Source organism: Antechinus flavipes, chromosome 2 (genome assembly GCF_016432865.1).
Source record: "Antechinus flavipes isolate AdamAnt ecotype Samford, QLD, Australia chromosome 2, AdamAnt_v2, whole genome shotgun sequence".
In the NCBI taxonomy this organism is placed as follows: Eukaryota; Metazoa; Chordata; class Mammalia; order Dasyuromorphia; family Dasyuridae; genus Antechinus; species Antechinus flavipes.
Genome location: NC_067399.1, coordinates 316,874,262 through 316,899,840, shown reverse-complemented (window position 1 = coordinate 316,899,840; position 25,579 = coordinate 316,874,262). Strand labels below are relative to the sequence as shown.

Genomic DNA, 25,579 nt, shown 5'->3' with positions numbered 1-25,579 from the left:
CTGCTTCCAAGCATCTGTAACAGAGGATCCTTCCCTCCATTTCAGAACTTGCTCAGAGATCTGTTTCTGTTTGCCAAACTATGTGACAATGAAAAATCTTTTAACTGGCTCATGCCTCCTTCTCTCAAAGTGTCTTCCATCTACTCTGTGTACATCTTGTATGCACATTTTAGTTCATCTATTACCTCCTCTATTAGAATGTAAGTTATGTGAGGGCAGGGACTGCCTTTTTGCCTTTTTTTTTTTTGAAGTAATCAGTGTAGTGCTTAGCATATAGTAAGTTCTTGTTGACTTGACTTGGATGCTGAGCTAGAACAACCTCCAGAAATATCTCTTGCCTTCTATACAACTTTCGAGTGAAGAAGATTGCTCCAAGTTGATATATGAGAGCCTCTCTCACACCTGGTAACCAGGTGTCCCTAAATGAATGTTTCTTTTGTCTTTGTTATGTTTAGTCTCTTCTGATCTTGGATGACTAAGTAACCAAACTAGAATTGACCAGTTACAACCATGTGGACTTTGAAACTCTGGGAGAGCCGCTAGAGGTATATCCATCAACTTAAGTGGATGGAAGAGACCACCAAAGAAGCAGTTTCTGAGTCCGTGAGGAGCCAGCACACAGGCAAGCAATTTAATCTTGAACCAGTTCAATGGTGAATTGACCTGTTAGCTGAGATACTGAGACCAGAAATGAGTCACCAATTCAACTGAAGAAGGAAGTACTTAGCTCCCAAAGTGAATTTGGTGGGGATTCTTAGAAGGGAAAAGCTGGATCCAAGAATCTCGAGGCATCCCTGGCCCCACATGCTCCCTAATGCAGATTTTTCAACCTTTGTACATTGTTTGCATTCTCTCTCTTTCTAAGGATCGCATCCATCAAAGGAGAAAGTGAGCGTCTAATGTGAGGGACTAGAACAGAATCCTTTTTGTGCTTGCTATATCTTCTCAGTAGATTTCCTTTTGTAAAAACTTGTTTCTACCAACTGGATGATTAGTACTGGGGTGGGAAAGCATACTAGATATGAGTTCTTATGAGAATACTACTAGAAACCATAAGACCTCAAGGTTAGACCTTTACATTTTAAAAGAAAAATAACCAGCTGTCTTCTGGGAGACCCAATCTGCCAGTGCAAGGCAGGGTTGGGGGAATGGACCCATAAAGGCTCATACATTATATTAATTTTTTAACATGGATTATTTCTCCCATTCTCTTCAATTAAGCAAAATCCTAAAAAGTAACAATCTCTTAATCATCCTTGTATCTCCTACAGTACTTAGCACAAAACAGACTTTCAAAAAAATAGATTTATTAATGAGATTGAAAGGTATGATTAGCATAGTCTAGATGGGGCCCTACCAACATCCTAATCCCCATTCACTCCAGCTTTATTTCTTAGAGGCTGATTTTTGATGATATAAATATATTAAGCAATTGACAATATCATTATATCCACTTTTTTTGTGGGTGTGGGAATTCACTTATTAAGTTTCCTTTATTAGTTTGTAAGCCTCTTGAGAGAAAGTCAATTTAAATTTTAAAAAATAGGGGTTTGTCCCGGGTCTTCTCAAATTCTAGCTATACACTTTTCCCTTTTGTGATCTTAATAGTCACCAAAAGTTTCAATTATCTCTATCCAGATGGGAAGATGGCACTCATTGGAAAAGATCCTCATTTTGGGAAACATTGAAAGCAAAAGAGAAAAGGGAAGCAGAGAATGAAATGCATATATAGATATATACAAATATATATGATATGCATATCATATTTGTGGAACCAATGAATATAAATTGGATAGATTTCAAGAGATAGTAGAGGATAGAAGAAACAGATGTTCTACCAAGGGACTGGACACTAATAACAAACCAGATGATTCCCCAATCCACATATAGCATCCAAATCTAATCTCATTCCTGAATTCTAGTTTTTTTTAAAACTTATTATAGCTTTTTATTTACAAGATATATGCATGGGTAATTTTTCAGCATTGACAATTTGCAAAACCTTTTGTTCCAACTTTTCCCCTTCTTCCCCCCACTCCTTCCCCCAGATGGTAGGTTGACCAATACATGTTAAATATGTTAAAGTATAAATAAATAAAGTTAAATACAATATATGTATACATATGCAAACAGTTATTTTGCTGTACAAAAAGAATTGGACTTTGAAATAGTGTACAATTAGCCTGTGAAGGAAATAAAAAATTCAGGCAGACAAAAATAGAGGGATTGGGAATTCTATGTAGTGGTTCATAGTCATCTCCCAGAGTTCTTTCACTGGGCGTAGCTGGTTCAGTTCATTACTGCTCTGTTGGAACTGATTTGGTTCATCTCATTGTTGAAGAGGGCCACGTCCATCAGAATTGATCATCATATAATATTGTTGTTGAAGTATATAATGATCTTCTGGTCCTGCTCATTTCACTCAGCATCAGTTCATGTAAGTCTCTCTGGGCCTTTTTGAAATCATCCTACTGCTCATTTCATACAGAACAATAATACTCCATAATCCTGAATTCTAGTTTTGCATTACTGACTGCCTGTTAGACATCATTATGATGTAAGCATCTTAAATTCTATACGTTCTAATCAAACCATCTTTTCTTTTACCTAAATTATTTTTCCCACTAGCTTTCCTATTTATACTGTTAGCATTAATCATGTTTCCAATTCACTCAAGTTTTTAGCCTCAGAGTTACTCTTTACTCTTCCCTCCCCTTCAACTCCCATATCCACAGCTTGTCACTTATTTCTCTCTGACTTGTTGCTCTCTCTAATCAAACACCTACTACCTTAAGCCAGGCCATCATCCCTGGATTATTGTAAAAGCCTCCTAACTGGTCTTCTACCTCCCCTCTCCAACTCATCCTCCATAGGGATGCTGTGCTGATATTGCTATACAGAGATCTTACATTGTCAACTCAAAATTCTTCAATGGCTCCTTTGCCTATATGCCAAAATACAAATTCATGGCCATTTTACAGTTGAGGAAACCAAGACAGAGGTTATATTACTTGTAAGTATCTCAAGCTAGATTTGAATTCAGGTCTATCTGACTTCTCAAGAAGAGCACTCAATCCACTCTTCTGCCTAACTCCTCTAGTCATGAGTGCTCTCCCCCTCTTAAAATAAAATATTAATTATAACAGCTAACATTTACATAGTTTACTATATGCCAGATACTATGCTAAGCACTTTAAAATTATTATCTCATTCGATCCTTACAGCAATCCTGGGAAGTAGGTACTATTATTATCCTCTTTTTATAGATCTATATAATGAGCTCATCTGTAAAACGAGCTCGAGAAGGAAATGGGAAATCACTCCAGTATCTTTGCCAAGACAATGCCAAATGAAGTCACAAAGAGTCAGACAGGACTGGAACAACTGAATAGCAACAATTTATAAATATGGAAATTGAGCTATATAGACAGAGGTTAAGTGATTTGCCCAGAATCACACAGGCAGTCTCTGAGGCAGAACTTCGATTCAAGATTTCTTGATTCTAGTCCTCAAGAGCTTTATCCATTGTATTTCCTAACTCCCCTATTTATCAAAACTCCCTATTGAAATCTGTTTGTATTACATGTATTTTGTAATTATTTGCTTTTGTATATGTTGTTGTATTCTTCCAGTAAACTATAAACTCCTTCTTGGCAAGGACTTGCTTTTGTCTCTGCTTCAGTATTTTGTACAAGTGACTAGGGCTTGTATGGAACTTCCCTGCCTGCTTTCTGGGGACTTTATGTGCTAGCTCCATCCTTAAGCTCTTCAAGAATGGGGAAGCAGTCTCTTTCTTGGCTACTGATGTAGAAGAGTACGTGACTTAGTGGGCTTTTTGAAAGGAACTGACTTTGCCCCTGATTATCTTCTTCTAACCATCTAGAACTTTTGTGCTGACCTCATTGTTGTATGCCTATGAAACCTGGACAATTTACCAGTTCCATGAATCCCTTCTATTTGAATTTTTTTTTTTTTGGAAAATTCTGCAGATCACCTGGCAGAATAAGATCCCAGAACTGAGGTCCTTTTTTGAACTAAACTGCCAACATTCCAACTCTACTGCAGAGAGCACAACTCCATTGGGCTGGCCACATTGTTCGGGTGCCAAATGAATGCTTGCCAAAAAGACTATTTTATAAAGAACAATTCACACAGGGCAAATGCTAACATGGTGGTCAGAAAAAGCAATACAAGGACAATCACAAGGTCTCTAGAACATAGGAATTGATTATAGAATATGGGAGATGCTGGATCACCTAGCATGGTATGGCCTCATCAAAGTTCTGTGCTGTATGCAAAGCAGAAGTAAAGTAGTTCAAAAGAAGGGTGAGATGTGCAAATTTAGAGAATCCTCTCCAAATGTTCATATGGACCTTTTGGTCTGACCTGTAGTAGAGCAATTCCATGCTCGTTTTATCTGATCAGCTACAGTTGGATTGGCTCTAACATAGTGATGCCATTTTAATCCTCTTTGAGAACAAAGGACAACAACTACCAATCATGACACCCTAGGGGACAGCATTCAGAACTCTGTTGGAGAGTAGCATAGATAAATGAATATCAATTTAAAGATGGGAGTGTCAAAATTTGGAAGTGACCTTATCGAGGATGAGAGATCCAGAATTCTTGGGTACTCAGTTGATTTCAGCTTCACTTCAAAAGGAGCCCCAAGAAACCACTCAGCACTCTTGAAAAAGTTGACTCCTTTATGAAGTATGAATTTGAAGTATAAGTCCAATCTGTGGCCTGACTTGCCAAAAGACATCTCCTAGGTGTGGTACTGCAGAGGTAAAATATAAAGTATCTTTTCAGCAGTCCCACCAATGCTTTATGTTGGTGGGGGTTTTTGTATCAATCACTTAGCTGAGAATAATAGTAACTACTTGTTTAGTTAGGTTGCTTAGTTTTTGTTTTTTTTTTCTTTCTGTTCTGCATATCTGTGAGTCTTTTGCTTACAGGAAATAAATAACTGTCCTATTCCTGATTTACATTATATACACTAGGTATTCTACTCCTGCATTTTGGAAATATGATAGATATGAACCCAACCTAAGCTTTAAATAAATCTTCCCTAGTGTGTAGTGAATAAGAGGAGGCAATCAGAGCCTTTTTGAATCAATGAAGTTGTTGTTGTGAGGTACATAACAGAAACTAAATAAATAGTGAATGGATTTATTAAGCATTATGAGATGGGATGAACCTTAGTACCATATTCTCAAGAAACAACACAGTCTAATAACAGGATACATTTATATAGCTATTTTGTTTGTTATATCTGGAATAATCCTTTCCTCAGTACAGAACCAGCTTTGGACAAGTTAACTAAAAGCATCTTTATGTAGAAGAAAAAATACTAGTTTTGAAGTTCGAGACCTAGGTTCAAATTCTGCCTTTGTTATTTACTATGTGTTTACTTAATCTTTGTAGATTGTAAACTTCATATGAAAAATAAGGGGTATTAGGAGAGTGAAGTTGGAATAAAAGGCTTGTAAAGTTCCTTTCACTCCTAAATACTTGATTCTAAGACCCTAGATTCTCCCACAGGAGTAAACTCAGTGGTTTTTAGCAAGAGAAAATGCTTGAGACCAGAATCAGAACAGGAGCAAAAATAGTCTACTCCTAACCCTGAAGTGTTACTCAGGAAGGATTAAGAAAGAACACATCCCTTCTCTGTTTCTTCCTTCCTTCCTTTTTCTTACCAACTTTCCTCTTCCTTTCTTTCCCCCATCCCCATCTTTCCCTTCCTTTTCTTTTCACTCCTCCCTTTGCCTTTTCTTCCTCCTATTTTCCTTTATTCACCTTCCTTTTTCTCTCCTCTCCCTCTCTTCATTTTCTTTTCACTCCCTTCCCTTCTCCTTCCTCTTTCCTTTTTCTTTCCCTTTCCTATTCTTTTCTCTTCCTCTTCTTTTCACTCCTCTTTTTTCTGCTCCTCCCTTTCCTCTTCTTTTCTCCTCTCCTTTCCACTCCTCCCTTTTCCTTCCCTTTTTTCTCTTCCCCTTTCTCCCTTCCTTTTCACTTCCCCCCTCCCTTCTTTCCCTTCACTCTTATTTTACTTTTCATTCTTCTTTTCCCTTTTCTCCTTCCCTCTTCCTTTTTTCTTTTCTCATTTCCTCTCCTTTCTCTTCTCTCCTCCTTTTCCTCCTCCCTCTCTTTCCTTTTCACTCTTTTTCCTTTTTTCTTTCCTTTTTCCCTTAGGTTCCTTTTTCCTGCTCCTTCTCTCCTTTACTCCTCCCTATCCCTTCCCTCTTCCTCTTCTTTCCTTCTCCTCTCTTCTCCTTTTTTTTTTTTACTTCCCTCCTCTCTTTTCTTCCCTCTTTTCTCTTCCTCTTCTCTCCTTCATTCTTTTCCTTTTCACTCCTCTCTTTCTCTCCCCTACTCTTTTTTTTTTTTTTTTTTTTTTTTTTTAACTTTCCCTCCTCCCTTCTCTCTTTATTCCGCTCTCCTTTCTCTCTCAGAGAGCACCCAGGAATCCTGAAAATCCGTCGCGGCCCCTTTAATAGCAGGGAAGGCAGGGAGAGCCGGTTGCTAGGGACGCGATCAGGGCGCCGGGGTTTCCGGAAGTTACGTCAGCAGCCGTGGCAATGGAGGACGTGTTGGATCTCAGCGAGGAGAAGCGCCGCGGATCGGCCTCTTCAGTGAGGACGGGGGCCGGCTTGGGCGGGCTTGGGCGGCCAAGGGTCATCCTTATTCGATCCGAGTCTTCCCTCCTGGATTCTCCCGCTGGGAGAGGAGTGGAGGCAGGAGAAGTCACAGCGGGCCAGCGCCTGCGGCTGAACTTGGGCGTCTGGGCAGGGTCGGACGGGACCTCTGGGAGGAGCAGAGTGCGCGGACCTCGAGGCTGGGCTCCTTAACCTTCTTTGTGTCCCGGACCCCAGAGCAGTCTGGGGATGCCCGTGGACCCTCTTCTCAGAATAAAGTTTTTTAAATGCTTAAAACACATAAAATGACAAAGGAAGCCACTTCTACTAAAATAAAGCTCCATCCCCTCCCCCTCCCCCAAGTTCACAGATCCCGAAATTGTCCGAGGACCCCAGGTTCAGACCCCTCTAGAGGGAGGAAGCTGGCGCAGTGGGAGGAGCGCGGCAAGTCCCAGTCTGGCCTCAGGTTCCTCATCTGCAAAGCTGAGGGGTTTGCGTTAGGGTATCAGTTCTCAAACCTTACATTCTCAGTACCGCTTTACGCTCTCAAAAATTTATCGAGGACTCCCAAAGAGCTTTTCTTTATGCGAGTCCGCAGTATCCATTGAAATTTACTTAGAAACTAAAACTGAGAAAAATTTTAAGCTATTTAAAAATAATACACCCATTACATGTTAACATAAATGACATTTTATGAAAAAAATAACTTTTCCCAATACCAAAAAAAAAAAAAAAATTAGCGAGAAGAGTGACTTTTAAATTTTTTTTTTTTTTGCAAACTTCTTTTTAATGTGTGACTTAATAGAAGAAAGCTGGGTTCTGTTTGCTTCTGCGTTCTACCCATTGTGATAATGTTGATGTAATTGTAGTATAGAGAAAATTTGGATTCATATAGATATGTAGTTTAAAAAGATGGAGCGTTTAAATAGAAAATATCTTAGTATTATAACAAAATAATTTGGACCTCATTAAAAGTTTTGAAAGTTTTCTCTGGGGCCACACTTTTAAAATTTTTAATAGGAATGTTTTTAAATATTAAAATGTTTTTTTTTTAAATTGTGTTTCTGGGTTTAGTGGAGTGAGTTTAATCTTTATAGTCTTTGTGATTTGGGGAGTAAAGCTTACAAGAATGAATTGGTTTTCTGCTCTGCCAGAGTTAGTTTAGTAACCTAGGAACCTGGTCTGTCATTTCATTAATGGATGCTCTTATAGTGTTTGGTTTGCTTCGAATAAAACTTTGTATCTATTTTTGAGTATTTGTATCTATAAATGACACTTCCTCCACTTGTCAAAGTTTACAATAAGGTCTTTCCCAGTGTCAACATTCATAAATCACAAGGATGAAGCTGCTTCTAAATTAGGGTAGTACTGAACTCTATACAATAAAGTCAGAATTAGTCTCATTTAGATCCGTTTTTAGCAATTTCACCTTTTTTTTTTTAAATACAAAAATTATTTTAAAGATCATTCTCTTTTTCCTCTTGTACTTGCCATAGGGATTATTTAAGTCAGATTCACCAACGGCTTGGACAGTTTTGACCCAGTGGCAGTTCATTGAATTTTACTGCAAAAATTAGTAAGGAAAGGGAACAAGCATTAAATAGCAGAGTATGAAATACTCTAATCCAGGTACTTTAGGACCATCCCATTTGATCCTCACAACAATCTTGGGAAGAAGGTACTATTATTATCTCCATTTTACAGTTGAAGAAACTGAGACAAATGAGTTGTCCATGATAATACAGCTAATATGGGAAGCAGGATCTGAAGTCAGGTCTTCCTGACTGCAGGTCTGTACAGGTCACAATGGTCACAGTGCAAAGATTCAATGGAGATATATTGATGGTATTCTATAAGCTTCCAGGTCAGTCGTATGTCTGCATTATTAAAAAGTGCATTAAAATTTAGGATAGCTATAATATTTTTGTACCTAGTGTGTTGTTATTTCAGATCCTGAGAAAACCAGAAAAGATTAAGATTTGAAAGTAACACAAAAATCTCCTAAAGACCAATTCCTGATACTTCACACAAATTTTGTCTGACTCAGCCTAGTTTGGCTTAGGCTTTCAAAAGTAATGTCTAGGATACTTAGCCTTTATTGCAAAGAAACTTTGGGAAACACCTGCAAATGTTAGATTTGATTACACCAATTGAAAATGTACTGACTTCAAAGCATATTGTCTTGAAATTGTTTCCCTTAGGTGATGTCTCTAAATGTACATCCAGATAAAATACAAGTCAAAATAACAGCCATCTGTATTTCTCTGATATTGGCTGCCACAGAATCTAGAAAACCTGTTATCCAACAATATTTGGGAACTATTCCCATGCCAAGTAGCAGCTTAGAAAATTGATTTCCTAAAAATCCTGCAGTTAGATATGGGGTTCTTTACTTCTTTTCTCTAAGTTGTCCTATGAAATCATAGTCTACCCTAGAAATTGTGTTTCTGAGTTTAATGGAATGGGTTTTTAACCTTTATAGGGTTTGTAGTTTTTAGGCTAAAGCTCACTAGAATGAATTGGTTTTCTGCTCTGCTGCACAATGTATCTGTCTTATTTTAAGGATATACATAAAGCCTGCCAATGCTATTCAAATTATATCTATCTTTCCTTGTGAAAATTAATTCCTCCCAATCATTTCCATATTTATAATCCCACTAGTCACTGTGAAAGTAACTGACAATAGTGTACCCTCTTTTTTTTTTTTAAATAGGGAGCAAAAATGGGTCGTCGAGCTCATCAGGAGTCACCTCAAACAGAGAATCAGCTTGCCAAGAAAAATTCTAATTTGTCTGGAGAGGTAGGTACCTAGAGAAGCAAATTGAATTTCAGGGCTGAAAGGGAAGTTACTTTGGGAAAAAAACTTGTCCAATATTACATAGCTTATTAGGGAGAGGACAAAGATTCAAAACAAAATTCAGTCTCCTAATTTGTTTTCTACTGCTCCCTTTGTTTCTGGGTTTGGAGCCCTTAGGAGTGTGTATAAAACACAATGGTATCCTACTTACATATCTTGCTTTGACCAGTTCTTTCTTAGATATTTGACTTCTGAGCAGAAATTGAAAGAAGAACCTTGTAAACTCCATGAGGGAAAAAACTCTTCCTTGTATTTGAACTAAACTCCACATCTCTTCCAACAAGTACTCTGCTCTTGGTAACATTTTAACATTAACAAACATTTGTTAATTGAATTGAGTTTGAGTTGATTTGTTTCTTCCTGCCCATCATCTGTTGATATATTATCCATCCTTCTTTTTTTTGGGGGGGGGGGGCAGGGAAGGGCAATTGGGGTTGTGACTTTTCCAGGATCAGCAGCTAATAGGTGTCTGGAGTTGGATTTGAACTCAGGTCCTTCTGATTCCAGGGCTGGTGCTTTATCCATTGTGCCATCTGGCTGTCCTGTGTTCTCAATCTTTTGTAAGCCTGGAATTTCAACCTTATGATTGAGGTTGCTCCCTGAGTGACCACTTAGGGATCCCTTCATTGCTATATGATGACATATTTATTAAGTTCCAAATAATTCACAAATCTATCTTTCTTTATATACTTATATGTCTTGAGTCCCAACCGCTGGAATTCCATGTCTACATCATTACCTTCAGATTAGATATCTCTGACAATCTCAGTGTTTCCAAAATGTAATTCATTATATTTCTCCTTTAATTTCCACTTCCTCCTACCTCTTTCCCTCTTTGATCTGAGGATGCCACAGTCCTTCCAATCTCCTCAATTTCTGAGTCTTTATTCTCCTTCATTGTCTCCTCTTTCCCCTTTCTGAAGATACCCATCCAGTTGCCAAGTCCTGTCACTCCATATTTGTCCTCTCTCTAGTCATGCAACTTTTACTCTAGTTCAAGTCTTCATCATCTCTTACCTAGGCTATAGTAATAGTCTAGTAAATGTAATAGGCTGAAACTCTTGAAGCTCTTGTGGCACTGAGGTCCCAAGCACTTGAGGCTGATTAGCAATTGGACAATACTCTATTAAAGATGCTTGAAGAATGGCCCCACCCACTCTCTGTGCCAGTTGGGTGTATTGTATAGGAAATTGCAGATGATTTGGTGGGTGGAGTGAGAGAGGCAGGGGCACTCTGCAAAGAATAAAGATCAAGGATTTTTCCTTATTCTGACTCCAGCTGATTTTCATATACTCTGGGTGCTAAATACGGTCATCACAAGTAAATAGTTTCCCGCTTGCATTCTCTCTCCAGGCAGTTGCTCAAACTTCCCAAAGCCCAAGTCTCATCAGAGCATTCCATTGCTCAAAAACCTTCATTGGCTCTCTGTTGCCTCTACAATTAGAAGTACAAACCTTTCCTCAGTATAAGGAAGGCTTTACATCTGGCTTTAGGCTGTCTTTTTAGCCTTATTTCATATTATTTCCCTTTACTTATTCTTTCATCTTATGGCCAAACTAGACTTCTACCTGTTCCTGAAATGTGCTTTTGCCTATTTGGTCTCTTGATTTGCCACAAGCCATACCTGGAATGGACTTCCTTTGCCTTTCAGAAAACTATTTCTTCATGGCTCAGCTCAGTTGCCAGTCTTGAACTCTTCCCCACTCTCCCTCATTGCTAGTGCTCTTTTCTTTTACAAATAATTTTATATAATGTTTATCGTCAATGTATAAAATGTAAGTTTTTTTGAGGACAGGGGGTTATGTCAGTTTTGTCTTTGTATTCTCACTACCTACAATAGTGTTCATTCAGGCACTTCAAAAATTGGTTTTTGAACTGAATTGTTTTTTTGCTCATACCATGCAATCATATGCCATTTCCCTGGATATTTAGAAATTGGCTCTCGTGAAGTCTAGGAAGCATGTTCTATAGTCTCCAGGTTTATCTCAGTGGCTGTTGCTAGTTCTAAGATGATATTTTAGGGGCATTGTCTTCAGGATGATATGTACTAATTGAAGTGTATTCAGAGGAGGTGATCAGGATGTTTAGAGTGATCTCACAGAGTGATCTCACAGCCACATCCCCTAATGTCAGAATTCCCAGAATCTCAGATTTGGAAGATACTTCCAAAGTAAGTTTTTCCAATCTGCACCTGAATAAGAATCTTCTTTATGATACATCTGACACAAGTATTGTCTAGTTTGAGTGGTTGAAGATACAGGCTTTTTAACACGAAGCAGAAAACGATTAGACGAGCCCATGATAACTTTCTTCTAAGACCTGAATGACTGCCATGTGAAATAAGGATTGGCTTTGTTCTGCTAGGACTCATGAGGCAAAATTAGGAATAACAGTATGAGCAAATTGAATTGGAAATTATAGAAGGACAGATCTCAGCTCGTTTTAAGGAAAAGCTTCTTAACAATTAGGACTGTCTAAAAGTAGTTAGGACTGCTTCTGCAAATCTTTGGTTTCCTTTCCTTGAAGCTTTTCAAGGAAAATCTGGGTAATGACTTGTTAGAGATGCTGTAGAGATAATTAATTGTCTTTCTCAAAATGTAGCTCCAGGAACTAAATACAGTGCTCCAGCTATGGGCTGACCAGGTTGGAGGTTTGTCACTTGCTTAATTCTTAGGACTGTGCTTTCCTGAATATAGACAAAGATAACATTTACTTTTTGAGCTACTGTATCATAGTGTTGATTCATTGAACTTATGGTCCACTGAAAACTCTATATCTCTACTATATAGGTAGACTTTTGCCATCTTCTACTAATAATATTAATACCTCTGCCAATACTACTAATATTGTTATTAGAGGCAGCTGGTGACTTAGTGAATAGATCACTAGGTATGGAATCAGAAAGACTTGAGTTCAAATACAGTTTTAGAAATTTTTTGACTATGTGATCTTATTACCTCAGTTTTCTCATGTAAAACGGAATGATTACAGCACCTATCTCCCAGGGTTGTGAGGATCAAATGAGATAAGATTTGTTTTTTTAAAAAAAGGCACTTAATACAGTTTCTGGTACATGGTAGGTATGATATAGACATTTATTCCCTTCCCTTCCCTTCTATTTGTGAAATTAAAATTTTTTAAATTCAAGTTCCAGGCTTTACATTTATCTTCATTAAATTCTCAACATCGTTGATGACTCTTAAAAACAGACTAAGGTGTAGAATGGTTGCATATCTTCTCTAGTAGAGGGATTCCCAGATATACCTGGGAATTCTCCATATGAGACTTTTGGCTCAGGGGAAAAACTGTGGATCTTAGTGTAACTAGACTGAAATTTGGATTCTAGTTCTGCCACTTGAGCTCTGTGTGACTTTAGAACAGTCACTTCTCTCTGAGTCTCAGTTTCCTTATCTGTGGAATGGAAAGGTTGGGGTAAATGACCTCTGAAATGTTTTTAAGCTCTAGGTCTGTGATCTCATAGATTCTTGTGCAGTTATGGACCAGTGATGTGTTGGTAAATGTTTAAAACTATCTCACCGGAAAAAAAAAAAAAAAAAAAAAACTACGCATGATACAAGTTTAATCTGCATCCTTAACATTTTATCCATCACTTTCTCAAGTCTAGACATGTCTAATCAACAAAACAATCATTCAAGCCCCGATTTTTAGTGTTTTCTAGTTCCCAAGTTGTAAATGTTCACATGAAAATTTAACAGTTGACTCTCAAGAGTTGATTTGAGCTGAGTCCAGCACATCTTTGATGTTGTTTGATCATTCCAACTTTTGGGGAGTCTGTGGACCATATTGACCACGAGGTTTTCTTAGCAAAGATACTGGAATGGTTTGCTATTTTCTTCTCCAGGAGGTTAAGGCAAACACAGGTTAATTGACTTGCTAGAATCACACAGCTGAGGCTGGATTTGAACTCTGTCCCTTTGCTCTATGTGGAGCTCTTGACCTGGATAAACCTAAGAAATAGGAAAAGTTTGGAGCCACAAAATTCTTATGATGTATTAAAAACACAACACCACCCAAAATGGGCCTTTATATTAAGGGTTCCTTCTTCCTTGCAGGCATAGCAGTGCTCCTAAAATTTGATGACCTCAGAGACAAATGGAACAATTTCCCAATCTCATAATCTCTACTTTCTATACTTTTCCATGGAGGAAGGGAGGGCCTAGTCCTACTTGGTTGGGAATGCTGCCGATTGGTGTTTTGTGACGGGAGCTTAGCTAACATGCTTGGTGGAGGATGAGTGGTATCAATATTGATACTTGTCATCAGTATAATTCTGTCCCTCCTTGTCATATGCCATGTGGTAGCATGACGTTCAAAACCTTGGGCAAGACACTTCAGAACTAATCTATGTTTGTAGGGTATTGTGTATGGAATAGTACATATATATAATCTTGGACATTCATTTGACTATCGAGTCTCAGTTTCTTTATCATTCAAAGCTAATGATATTAGCTTTTATTAACCTATAATACTATTATAAGGATCAACTGCAATTATATACATAATCGAACATTTGATGACTAAATAAATTATGGTCTGTGTAAGTATTGGGTGACCTGGAATAATATAAGTAAACTTCATGCTATAAAGCAAAGTTTCTTTAAAGCAGAGTCAACTAGATGGCTCAGAGGATAGAGCGTTGGGCCTGGAGTCAGGAAGTCTGCTTCAGACACTTATTAGCTGTGGGTTCCTAGGTAAATCACTTAATCTCTTTGTGTCTTAATTTTCCTAACTGTGACATGGAGATCATAACAGTAGCTATCTTCCAGAATTGTTGTGAGAATAAAATAAGATAAGATTTGTAAAGTGCTTAGCATAGTGCCTGGCACACAGTTTGATGTTGTTTAGTCATTTTTCAATTCATTCTGACTCTTTGTAACCCCATTTAGGATTTTCTTGGCAAAGATACTGGAGTGGTTTGCTATTTCTATCTTACTTTACAGATGAAGAAACTGAGGCAGAGTCACCCAGCTTGTAGGTGACTGAGCCCAGATTAGAATTTAGGAAGATGAGTGTTCCTGATCCACCGTGCCAGGGAGCTGCTCTCTGGCACATAATAAGCACTTAATCATAAATGCTTATTCTTTTCCCTTTTATCATGTAATTCCAAGCTACCATAAAATACTGTACAGAGTGCCTTTAAGTAAATGTTTGTTGAATAAAAGTAAAAGCATTAGAGGCTGTTGTTTGATTCAGAGCACCCTGAACTGAAACTAGAGCCATTCCTGGGTTTACTTTAAGTGCTGAAGCCCTTACCAAGAGCCAATTACTTTCTAGAGACAGAAGAGTAGGGACTATTTGCCCAGCTATATGTCTCCCTCTTGATCTGTAAATATCATTTCCAGTTGTAGACATATAAGCCCTGAGAGGTTAGCTGTAACACTTCGGAATTTTGTTAATAAGATTTTCTGCCAATCTTTCTATGTCACACATATATCATAAGGGCAAATTGAATTAATTCATTTGTTCGTTTAGCATTTTATTAAATTCCTAATGTGAGTAAAACACTGTGCTTGCTCACTATGCTCATATGTACTGTTCTGAAAGAGTAACTTTAAGTATATGGCAAAAGACTCTCAGTTTAATATCTTTTTCAGGGTTCATTCACTTTCTGGAATGACAGGGCCCCAGTAACATTTAACTCTTTATCTTGTACCTCTGCATTTTAAAGAGTGAATAATCTAGCAGGTAAAAACTTCCATCTCAGTTCCTTCTCTTCCTGGGTTAATTCAGGTCTAAAACTATATGAGCAGTCTCCCACACATTTGGCTGCTGTCTGTGCTGTGTGGGCCTTTTTTCCCCATTTTCATTCTAAAATTAGATTCTGAGACTTGTGTGTATGCCCATTTACATTCCATTTCTGACTTTATTACTTTATGTGTTTATTTTTATTCTCTTGCTGACCACATTCTAGGATGAAGGTAGAATAGGTAAATATGTGCAGGTTTTAGAGAATTTTAGGTAGGCATTTGCTACTGTAGAATCAACCGGCAGACTCTTCTAACAAGTGGCCGTCTTTACAAGAGGGCTGCTTTGGGTAGTGGAAAGTTTGTGAGACTTAGCATCAGTTTTGAATCTCAGCTGTGACCCTTCCTACCTGTGTGATCTGGAGCAAGTGAATAGCCTCTCTGAGCCATCTGTAAAATGGGGATACATATATATTGTTATTATACCTATGTTGCCTAGCTTGGTTTTTCGATCCTTTTTGCTGTTCTCTGGGTACTTAGCCATTTTATTAATAATGCTGCATTTAATAAAAGAGGTCAGTGGCACTTTTGAATACCAAACACTTTCTCTATACTCTTGCAAGATATTCCCAGCTCCTTATCAGGATCTTATAGTGTTATTCAGAGGATTCCATTGAGGTTCTCTTGGAGGGGTAGATGAGATTATTGATGGTAAGATGGAGTACAAAGCTCTTTAATAGGGAACAAGGGGAGTAAGAGGCAAATCAAGTAAACAAGCCTTTATTAAGCACCTAATATGTGCCATACACTATGCTAAATTGTGGGAATACAAAGAAAGCCTAAACACAGTCCCTGTCCTCAATGAGCTAAGCATCTAATGGGAAAGACAATAAGCAAGGAAATGTGTTTCAAAAAGATAAATACAGGATAGATTGGAGCTCTCAACAGAAAGAAGAGCATTGGCATTAAGGGGGATTGGGAAAGGCCCCTTGAAAAAGGTAGGATTTCATCTGGGACTCTAACAAGAAAGTCAGAGATGAAAATGAGAGAGGAAAAAAAAATAAAGAGTAGAAGATTTCTTTTGAATTTGTTCCCTCACAAAAGGCCAGTAAGGAACAAAATTATTCTGAGATTTATAAGGCCAGTGTAGGGTGCTTTTGTGGAATTCCAGTTCCATCAGGAATGTCTTTTGTATCATAATAATACATTGGACCAGCCATTCCATTTGCTGAGAATGCACATCTCCACATGTTGAAAGTCTTACAGACTCAGCTTAGGGGCCACCTCCTCCCCGAAGCCTTCTCTCATCTCCATGGTTGGATGTGGTTCAACTCCTCTGCCTCTCCCCCCATCTTTCATCACTCACTCCTGTCAACTTATTTTAACTGGTATTATAGTAATCTATGCACATATTTTATCCCCTTTCAATATTAAAAGCACATTGAGTACAGGGATTATGGTTTGTTTGTTTTTTTCATCTTTTGGTTCTGAGCACCTAACACAATGCTTTGTATGTTGTAGGCCCTTAATATAGGTTAGTCATGTATTGAGGATGTAAAGAGTAAGAGGGATGACATGTTGGAAACTGGCTTAATTTTCATATACCCTAGGGTTGTTTTTTTTTTTTATTATTTTTTTAAAGAACAGTTGTTCAAGATTATTGTCCAAATGATTTGGGTGATATTTTAGCCTGTAGTTAGGATTTGGACAAATGGTGAAGAGGTAGGATTTTTTTTTTTTAATATACTGAGGATAAAAGTAAAGAATCATTTTTAGTAAGTTGAAAAATCTTTATTCTTATCACTTTTAAAATTTAAATTTGTTTGTTGTTGTCGAGTCATTTCAGTTATGTCTGTTTCTTTGTGACCCCATTTGGGGTTTTGTTGGTAAAAATACTGGAGTACTTTGTCATTTCCTCCTCTTTCTCATTTTACCAATGAAGTAACTGAGACAAACAGGGTTAAGTGACTTGCCCAGGGTTACCCAGTTAGACACCAAATTTGAACTCTGGAAGGTGAGTCTTCCTGACTTCAGATCTGGTGCTCTATCCACTACATCATCTAGCTACCTTTTGATTTGAGGGAGAGTTCATTGAAAAGAAAGATAAATTTGTCAGGGTGCTTGATTGAGTTGCCAGTGTGGATATCATTATGTTCTCTTTTCTCCCCACTATCTCATTGACCACCAAGGATTTTCTGCCTTGTTCTGTTGAGCTAAGCTCTAATAGCACTAAGCTGTTATTTATCCTCTATCATTTTGGTAATTCCATAATTGTAAGATGGAAAGAATTTAAAAATTTAATTTCATTATATCTAACAGTTTCAGAAAATGGAAAATTGTGTCGTTTTCCTAGCTCTGTGCTAAAGTGTGCTGCCAACACTCAGTAGGAGAATTTATGACTCCAAAGTTTTGTCTCCAGGCAGAATAACATGTCCTTCTCCATTTAGGCTTTGTTCTTCAGATTGCAATTCAAGTTGGTAATCTCATTCATGAATAGCTCATTGGAGGAGATTATTTCGACTAATTTTTTTTGCCATGTTCTCAATGTGTCATTTTCTCCAGAGAGATGGAGCCAGTGGTATTAAATTGAGCTCTTCTTCTCTAGCCTCCTCCTGATAGAGCTATCAATTATAATATTAATATAATAATTTTATACATGCTTATATATTAATTATTAATAATACACACTGTATTATTAAATATATATGTTTAGATTATATAATTATTATATTCATAATATTATATCTAATAACTAATATTAAAATCAGTTATTAATCATATTAATACAATAATTTATTGAATTTGTGGTGTTAATAGTTTTATAATATTAACATTATACTAATAATAATACTAACATATTATTGATTATTTTATTATTAATATAGATATTGTTTTATTTATATTATATTTTTATATAATAATATTAAATTATATTTATATATTATTATATTTTTTTAAAGCAATGTGGCTTAAATCTGTTACTATTAACACTGAGTTTTAGGAAGACTCTGCCAAAGCCTGTTCCTGGAATAGTGTCTTTGGGCTTCAGTGGTAGCAATTAGACTGACCAGGTAGATAGATCAATTTCAGGGCTCTTCTAAATATCATCATAATGCTTTTCAACTCTTGGCTTAGCTTTAGTTGTTGTTTCCTGTTTTGTTTTGCTTTTTAAAGACTATTTTGCCAAGTCTTGAAGCACCTGAAGGACTGGATGCTACTTTGATTGACATAGGACCTGTTCTATTTCCCAACTTGGACCAGTTTTGCAATGTGGTGATCCTTAGTTCCGCAGGCTTAGCATTTCAATGCCAAATCTATGGTAGATGTTCAATGGGCTTAGCCCACTATAGCTCAAAGCTCCTGAACTGCTAGCCACAAACTTCCCACTGGCAGTGATACCACATAAATGGTGTGGGCCACTTTGTCTGGCTTAACTTTAGTTTTATGGATTGTTTTCCTGGCATTTTAATTGAGGAAAATGTTTTGGAAAACACATGGAGAAACTATGTGTAATTGCACCTGAATCTCTTTGGATTTGAATGATATTTTCTCTCTTTGCTCCTCCAATTGCCTGAAAAAGTTCTAGAGTTCCAGCTGTTCTATCCCCCTCCCCCCAATTCCTGGTCCATCTCCTCACCCTTCCTCCTGGGACTGCTGAATTGAGAGTTAGCCAAATTCTCTAGAAGGAATCTGAGAAATGCTTGCTGGACTCATGTTCCCAAATTAGGCCAACTTCCTCATCTGGAAGCGGCTTCATCAGCTCCTCTGGTGCCTTGCATTACGTCTCTCCTTCCCTCCCCCTCTTCCCTGACTGGCCTGCCAGCAGGGCAGTTATTTTTGGCCCAATAGGGTTATCTGCTGACCCTTTTTGGTGATATTTTTCCTTTTTCTCACAAAAAATAGCCCTTCTGATTGGTCACATTTTTCAGCCTTTTTTGTAGACCCTGCTCCAATCATCTAGAGTAGATGAAGACTGATACCATCATTTCAGAAAGATACTGGGAATTGAGTGTGGAATTGTTCATAAAAATGCATTTTCTACATTTTATGTCATACTTTGCATGCTTTAGCTTTGAACTCTTTATTTGGGTGTTCAGATGTACGCTACTGTCCTATCCCAGGGATATGCAGATAAGATGTGTGGGAGGGAATGTAGTAGTGTATGGGTTAGAGTAGAGTTTGAAGTCAATATATAGGAATTCTTTTTCCTGGTATGGCTCTGGCGTTTTCAGTATTCCTTTATGACTAATTTTATCAGTTCCAGCTAAAGTTTTCCTTTTCTATAAAAAAAGAAGCAATATTTTAAAATCTCAATGCAGATGCCTTAGTTTAAAGTTGGTGCTCATAATACGTATAATGTGGTAATGTTTTGCATGATTGAACATGTATAAAACCTATATCAAATTGCTTACCACTTAGAGAAGGGGAAGATAAGGGAAGAAGGAAGAAAATTTGGAACTCAAAATTTTTTTTAAAATGAAGGTCAAAAATTGTCTTTATGTATAATTGGGGAAAAAAAATAAAATTATTAAAAAAATAAAGTTAGTACTCAAAGGATACTTTAAGATCTTTACAGAGAGAAAGTACTACTATTGTTTTTATATGTTCTTGACACCATTACAGGTATTTAAAAAAATTAGTTATCGGAGTTGTAATTGGGTTAGATTGGCCCACTGGAAAAGTGAACATTTGTATAGCTCCTTTCTACCTCTACCATTGGCCAGATATTGGTCAGCATTTTTCTCTTCTTCCACTCACCCAAATTCAGTCCTCTATGTTAAAGATTGTCATCCTTTTAACCATAGGGTTTAAGTTGCTGCCCCATGTTTTTCTGGAAAGTTGAGTGTTTGAAGGTGATTACATTGAATCTGGAGAATCAGGGGGTGAGGTAAATGAATGCATTGACTTTAGAGACTACAGTAAATGTCTCTGAGATCATGGGAATAGACTGTGATAAAGTGGAAGCTGGGAGATGGTATTGAAAATTAGCCCTTGTGCCATCTTTTGCTAACCTTTTTAGTATAGTTTATAATTATGATTAATTTAATGTGAATGACTAAATGAATTAAAAAGCATTTGCTAAGTTATTCACCATGACTTAGATTCATTCCACTAGTCATGCTCACAGTCCATAACCAAAAGCTAAACTTATTTAATGACATCAATGTAGGTCTGCAACTTTGCCAACAATGCTCCAAGTTATCTTAAGTACTTTATAATGCGTGTATTATATAATATAAGTACCTTATATAATATAATATATATTATATAATTACATAAATTATATATAAGTATAATTATGTATGTATTATATAAGTACCTTATATAATATAACATAAGTACCTTATAATGTATGTATTTTTTCTGTGCAGTACGTTTACTAATAGAAAAATTAATACTCTAAGGTACTACTCTCTTTATGTGTTGATTGGGTCAATAACTTGGATTTACCATAAGAAAGAATCAACTTACTTTGGTTCTACCTGTTCCTAACTCCTCCACTTGAGTTTTGCTCTGGTGCTTCATCATGGTGTATATAGAGGTGACCCTTAGTTCTCAAAACACAAGGCAATGACTCATTAGCTATAGCAAATTGTACTAGATTTGAAAGGCTTCCAGTGTGGCTGATGATGGCCTTCTACTCATATAAGAAGCTAGGGAAAAATTGTGATCTGAGTGGATGGATTTAGATTGAGTTCAAAGAAATCTCAGGTTTTACAAAGGAAGAAATTAAAGGAATAGAGCCAGATGATGGTTTAGTGGTTGTAGCGTGGGATCTCAAGCTAGTAAATTCTGAGTTCAAATCCAACCTTATATACTAACTCTGTGACCCAGGGTAATTAACTTATCCTCTGTTTTCTCAACTGTAAAATGGGGATAATAATTGGACCTACCCTAAAATGTTGTGAAGATCAAATCAGATAATTATTTGTAAAAGCACTTAGTACAATGTCTCTAATATACATTAGGTACTATAGAAATTCCCCCTTCTCTTTTCCTAAGCGACTTTAAAGATCGATAGTTATGTTATAAACTGAAGGAAAATCAGCTAGTAAATACTGTCCACTATGAAAATGACTTGACACAGAGAGCTATAGATTTGATATCCATGGAATCATAGATTTAGAAACATGAGGGAACCTTAGAAATCATTTAATCCTACCTACTAGGTAGTGGACAGAGTTCAAATTTGACCTCACATATTTCCTAGCTATGTGACTCTGGGCAAGTCACTTCACCCTATTTGCCTCAATTTCCTCATCTGTAATATGAGCTGGAAAAGGAAATGGCAAACCACTCTAGTACCTCTGACAAGGAAACCTCAAATAGGGTTATAGAGAGTCATATGTAACTGAAAAGATGATTAAACAACAACATATTTGTACATATGAAGAAACCAAGATGCAAAGGAAGAAACCAAGGTACAGAGAAGTTAAATCACTCATCCAAGAAAAAACAAGTTGTAAGTAGAAGAGCCAGAATTTGAGCCCAGATCTTAAACTAAAAAGATTTAAGAAAAGTCTTTCCAAAATTAAAAAAAAAAAAAAAGTCATCTAGGGGCTACTTCTTATGAGTTGGATGAATGATTCAAGACTTGTTACTATCAGGAATTACTCAATTGCTTCAGAAGTCATAATGAATGGGTGGGGGAAGAAATATAAGAATATGAATTTGGGACTTTCCAGCTACTCTTACAGGTGCAGTTCATTTAATTTAGTTCAATTAAACAAATATTTTAAATGCCTGCTGTTTGCCAAATACTATAAAAGCCACTGGGAGGCATACCAAGTTTAGATGAGACATAATATAGTCCCTGCTGTCATGGAATTTATAGTCTAGCAGGGGAATATGACATATACACAGGAAACATCTAAAAGAGTTCAAACAAAATGTTACATGGGGTGGGAAAGGGAACAACAAGGGAAATTTCATCACCTACATACACATGATTTAACAATACTAAGTCACAGCTGATTACAACAAATATCAAAAGACTTCCTAGATTATTTTGTTGTATTGGAATTTCAATGTTTTGATTATTCCTTGAAATAAGTGGACCATTGGAAGAGACCCAGATAGTTTTTGGTTTCAGAGACATTGGTTATGATCATATTTAATAGGGCTTTCCAAGTGTTTGCTCCATTACTACTCAAAAGTAATGGTTATATATTGGCATCTTCCTTGAAGAAAATCAATCTTGGAGGAGTTAGAAAATCTGGTAGACATGGAAGGACTGGGAAGTATTAAAGCACATAATTGTTTGGGAGACTCACTCATTGTCAGCTGAATATTATCTAAGCCAATAATAATAAGAGCCTGGTCTCATCTCTACTGAAGAGTGTGAAACTATAACATGGCTTTTAAAGCCTTTCTCATCATAGTACTCAAAAGGCATAAGATGAAAACATTTCCACCAATGTAGATCTTTTTCTTGGTACAGTACTCATCGTTCTTTACTTTTCAAAGTCAGACGTTTTTAGTTTTTAAGCTTAAAATGAGGAGAAAGCAATTTCAAGAATATCTGGTCTTCCAGATTTTATGCAGGATTCCTTCCATGAATGTATAACTATAATTAACTTTATAACTGTTTGAGACAATAAACTCTTATTTGAACTTGAAATTTGAAAAAAGAGCATTAAAATGCTTTCCTGGTGTGGAAAATACTGTATAAATATCTAAATAGTTCATCAGTATTTCATGCTTTCCTGGATGGTTTCACCTGACTGTAAACTCTCTGAGGGCAGAGATTCTCTATTATTCACACTTACTATATATTTGTGGAATGACCTACTGAATAAATCACTTGGGTGACATGAAGAAATTTACCATAGAATTTACTAAGTTTCTCTTTCTCTTCTTGCTTATTTTCTCCTTTCTCTTTACATGACTGTTCTCTTTGCATTTTTGTGACTGTGTGTTTATGAATGACTCTTCTGTGCTTCGTTGTGGATTTTGTTGTGTCCTGTCTGCTGCCATCTCCGCTTCTGGGGCCCATTCTCCTCTGCCTCAAGTTTTTTATCTCCCCTCTTTCCTTTCCACTCTCGGCATCATGTTTAATAGATTGCTCCACATCCCCTTCACATAAAGATATGGAAATGTTTTATTTTTCTCTCAATCTTTCTAACAAAGAAACCAACAAATAAAACCAATTTTTCTAACAAAAGCAAAAAACAAACAAACCAGCTTTCTTTTTTTCTTTCTCTCTTTTTTTTCTCTCCAATGTATGGTCTTGTGTGATAGAAGTGGAGTTTTAGGTCTTATACACAGTTCTTAAATTACTTCTTGACTTTATGTGTAAAATTCATTTTTGTGACTTTTTTTTTTAACTGAGGGTTGATTTATAGTCAGACTGGGCAATTCAGAACTGTACAATAGAAGATAATAGTGATAATGATATTAATGATAGCTAACATTTATATAGTGCTCATTATATAGCAGGCACTGTGCTAAGTACTTTATATTTAATATCTCACTTGTTCTTTACCAAAACTTTGGGGGGTAGGTGCTATTATATTTACATTTTACAGAAGAGGAAATGGTGGAAAACAGTTTTAGTGACTTGTTTGGAATTTCATAAGTGTCTGAGGCTGGATTTAAATTCAGGTTTTCCTGACTCCAGGTCCTGTTTTTCATTCACTGCAACATCTAGCTAGTAAAAGGATAAATCTTTTGGAGGATCCTGAAAGGCCACAACTATTCTCTGAATAGAAGAATAGTCACAAAATATTAGAAATGGAAAGGATATTGAGAGGTCGTCTAGGACATTCCCCTTATTTAATAGGTGAGAAGGCAAGACTCAGAAAGGTTGCAGATTTTGTCCAAGGTATCATGGCTGGAGTCACTTGGTGAATTTTAAAGCCAGGAAGGGTACTCAAACTCAGCTCTCTTAAACTGCTAGTCCAGCACTGCCTCATCTAATATAACTGAGACACTTTAAGGGCTTGAGTTTCCCAGTCTGTCAAGGTCATGAAGTCTGCCAAGGAATAAAGAAAGGAACTAAATAACTTACGAATAAAAATAACTAAAGAATTTAGATTTGAATTGATGCAAAACAGCAAGAGATTGATTTTGATTTAGAGATATAGTGAATTTAAAGGGAATTAAGAGATTTAATTAGGACTGTAATATAGCTAAACAATGGAATTTTTTGTTTGTTGATTCAAATTAAGGAAGAAAGATTAATTTATTTCTTATTGAATCTGCAGGATAGGTAAGGTAAGCAGAACTGTTAGGGTGTCATTGACATCCATTTGCTGTCTGATGGGAACATGATTTCTGCTTACTAAATTTTATACTGGCATTGTAGTTGCTAAACGTTAAAATGTCTCACAATATAAATGATATCTGTTCCATCTTACTATGTGTTAGGTACCTTATGTTGCTACTTCTGATACTAGAGGAAAGAATATAAAGTTGTTATGTGTGTGTGTGTGTGTGTATATATATATATATATGTAAACTCATATATATGTAAACTCATCACCTGGATCCCCAAGAGGATAGCATCCTTTCCTTAGAATATTCAACTAGAATCCAGCAGTCCTTTGGATAACATCTTTCTTCCAAAGAGTTATTGGGGGGGAAGAGGATTGAGCAGATAGGGAAGAAAAGGTCAGGGAAGAAGACAAGGGAGGGATCCTTGAATGAGTTAAGTAATAGCAAGAAAAGTTATGGAGCAGAATTTAATTAAAGAGTCAGCAGGGATAGGAAAGACGTATGTGTATGTGGAGTGTGTGTGTGTGTGTGTGTGTGTGTGTGTGTAAGTGTATGCATATATGTATATTACATATGTATATATAAATATATCTTTACTATAGTTTATTTGGGGGTGGGGGGAAATGAAAGGAAAAAGAATAAAGTAAAAAAGGTGCACAGCAGAGAACTAAAGAATTATTTACAAGGAAGTTAAAAAATGGACATTCATAAATATAATTTCTTCTACTAATATATATACCTTCTTGATCTGGTAATTTGTTGTTATATATTTTGAATCCTCCCTGATATTCTACTAGGCACATGAGAATGTTCTTTTGTCTTTTGCCTTTTTTTTTTTTTTTTTTTTGGTATTCCTTTTCTGTTCTTATTTTTTTCTTAATGTTTTTTCAAATAAAATAAAAAGAAGAAAAAAGTTTTTATAGCACAGAGTAGCATATGTAATATATCTTAATACAGGACAGCAATAGAGAATATAAGGATTTATTGAAAGCAGCTGTAATTTCCTTTAATACTTAGAGTACTTCTGTCCATAGAAAATTGAGTTGAAATGGATGTAGAAATGTGACAATTAACTTGTTCCATGGAGATGATTTAGAGTTTTTTAAAACCCCCTGTAAAGCTAAATCTTAATCAATAAAGTCTTGCTATCTTTTCTAATCTTT

The 25,579-nt window shown here is 36.5% G+C and overlaps 1 protein-coding gene across 8 annotated transcripts in view; it reads left to right on the top strand.

Moving 5' to 3' along the window:
- Positions 1-6,553: 6,553 nt before the first annotated feature.
- IFT43 (intraflagellar transport 43) overlaps positions 6,554-25,579 on the top strand; it is a 126,226-nt gene continuing 107,200 nt past the window's right edge. For all 8 annotated transcript variants that reach the window (XR_007950631.1, XR_007950635.1, XR_007950634.1 and 5 more), the window contains exons 1-2: positions 6,554-6,635; positions 9,352-9,438. Coding sequence is in view for 2 of the 8 variants with exons in the window: in XM_051977552.1 (XP_051833512.1) it covers positions 6,582-6,635; positions 9,352-9,438 (141 nt within the window). In the remaining 6 variants the exon portion in view is untranslated. The remainder of the gene's footprint in view (positions 6,636-9,351; positions 9,439-25,579) is intronic.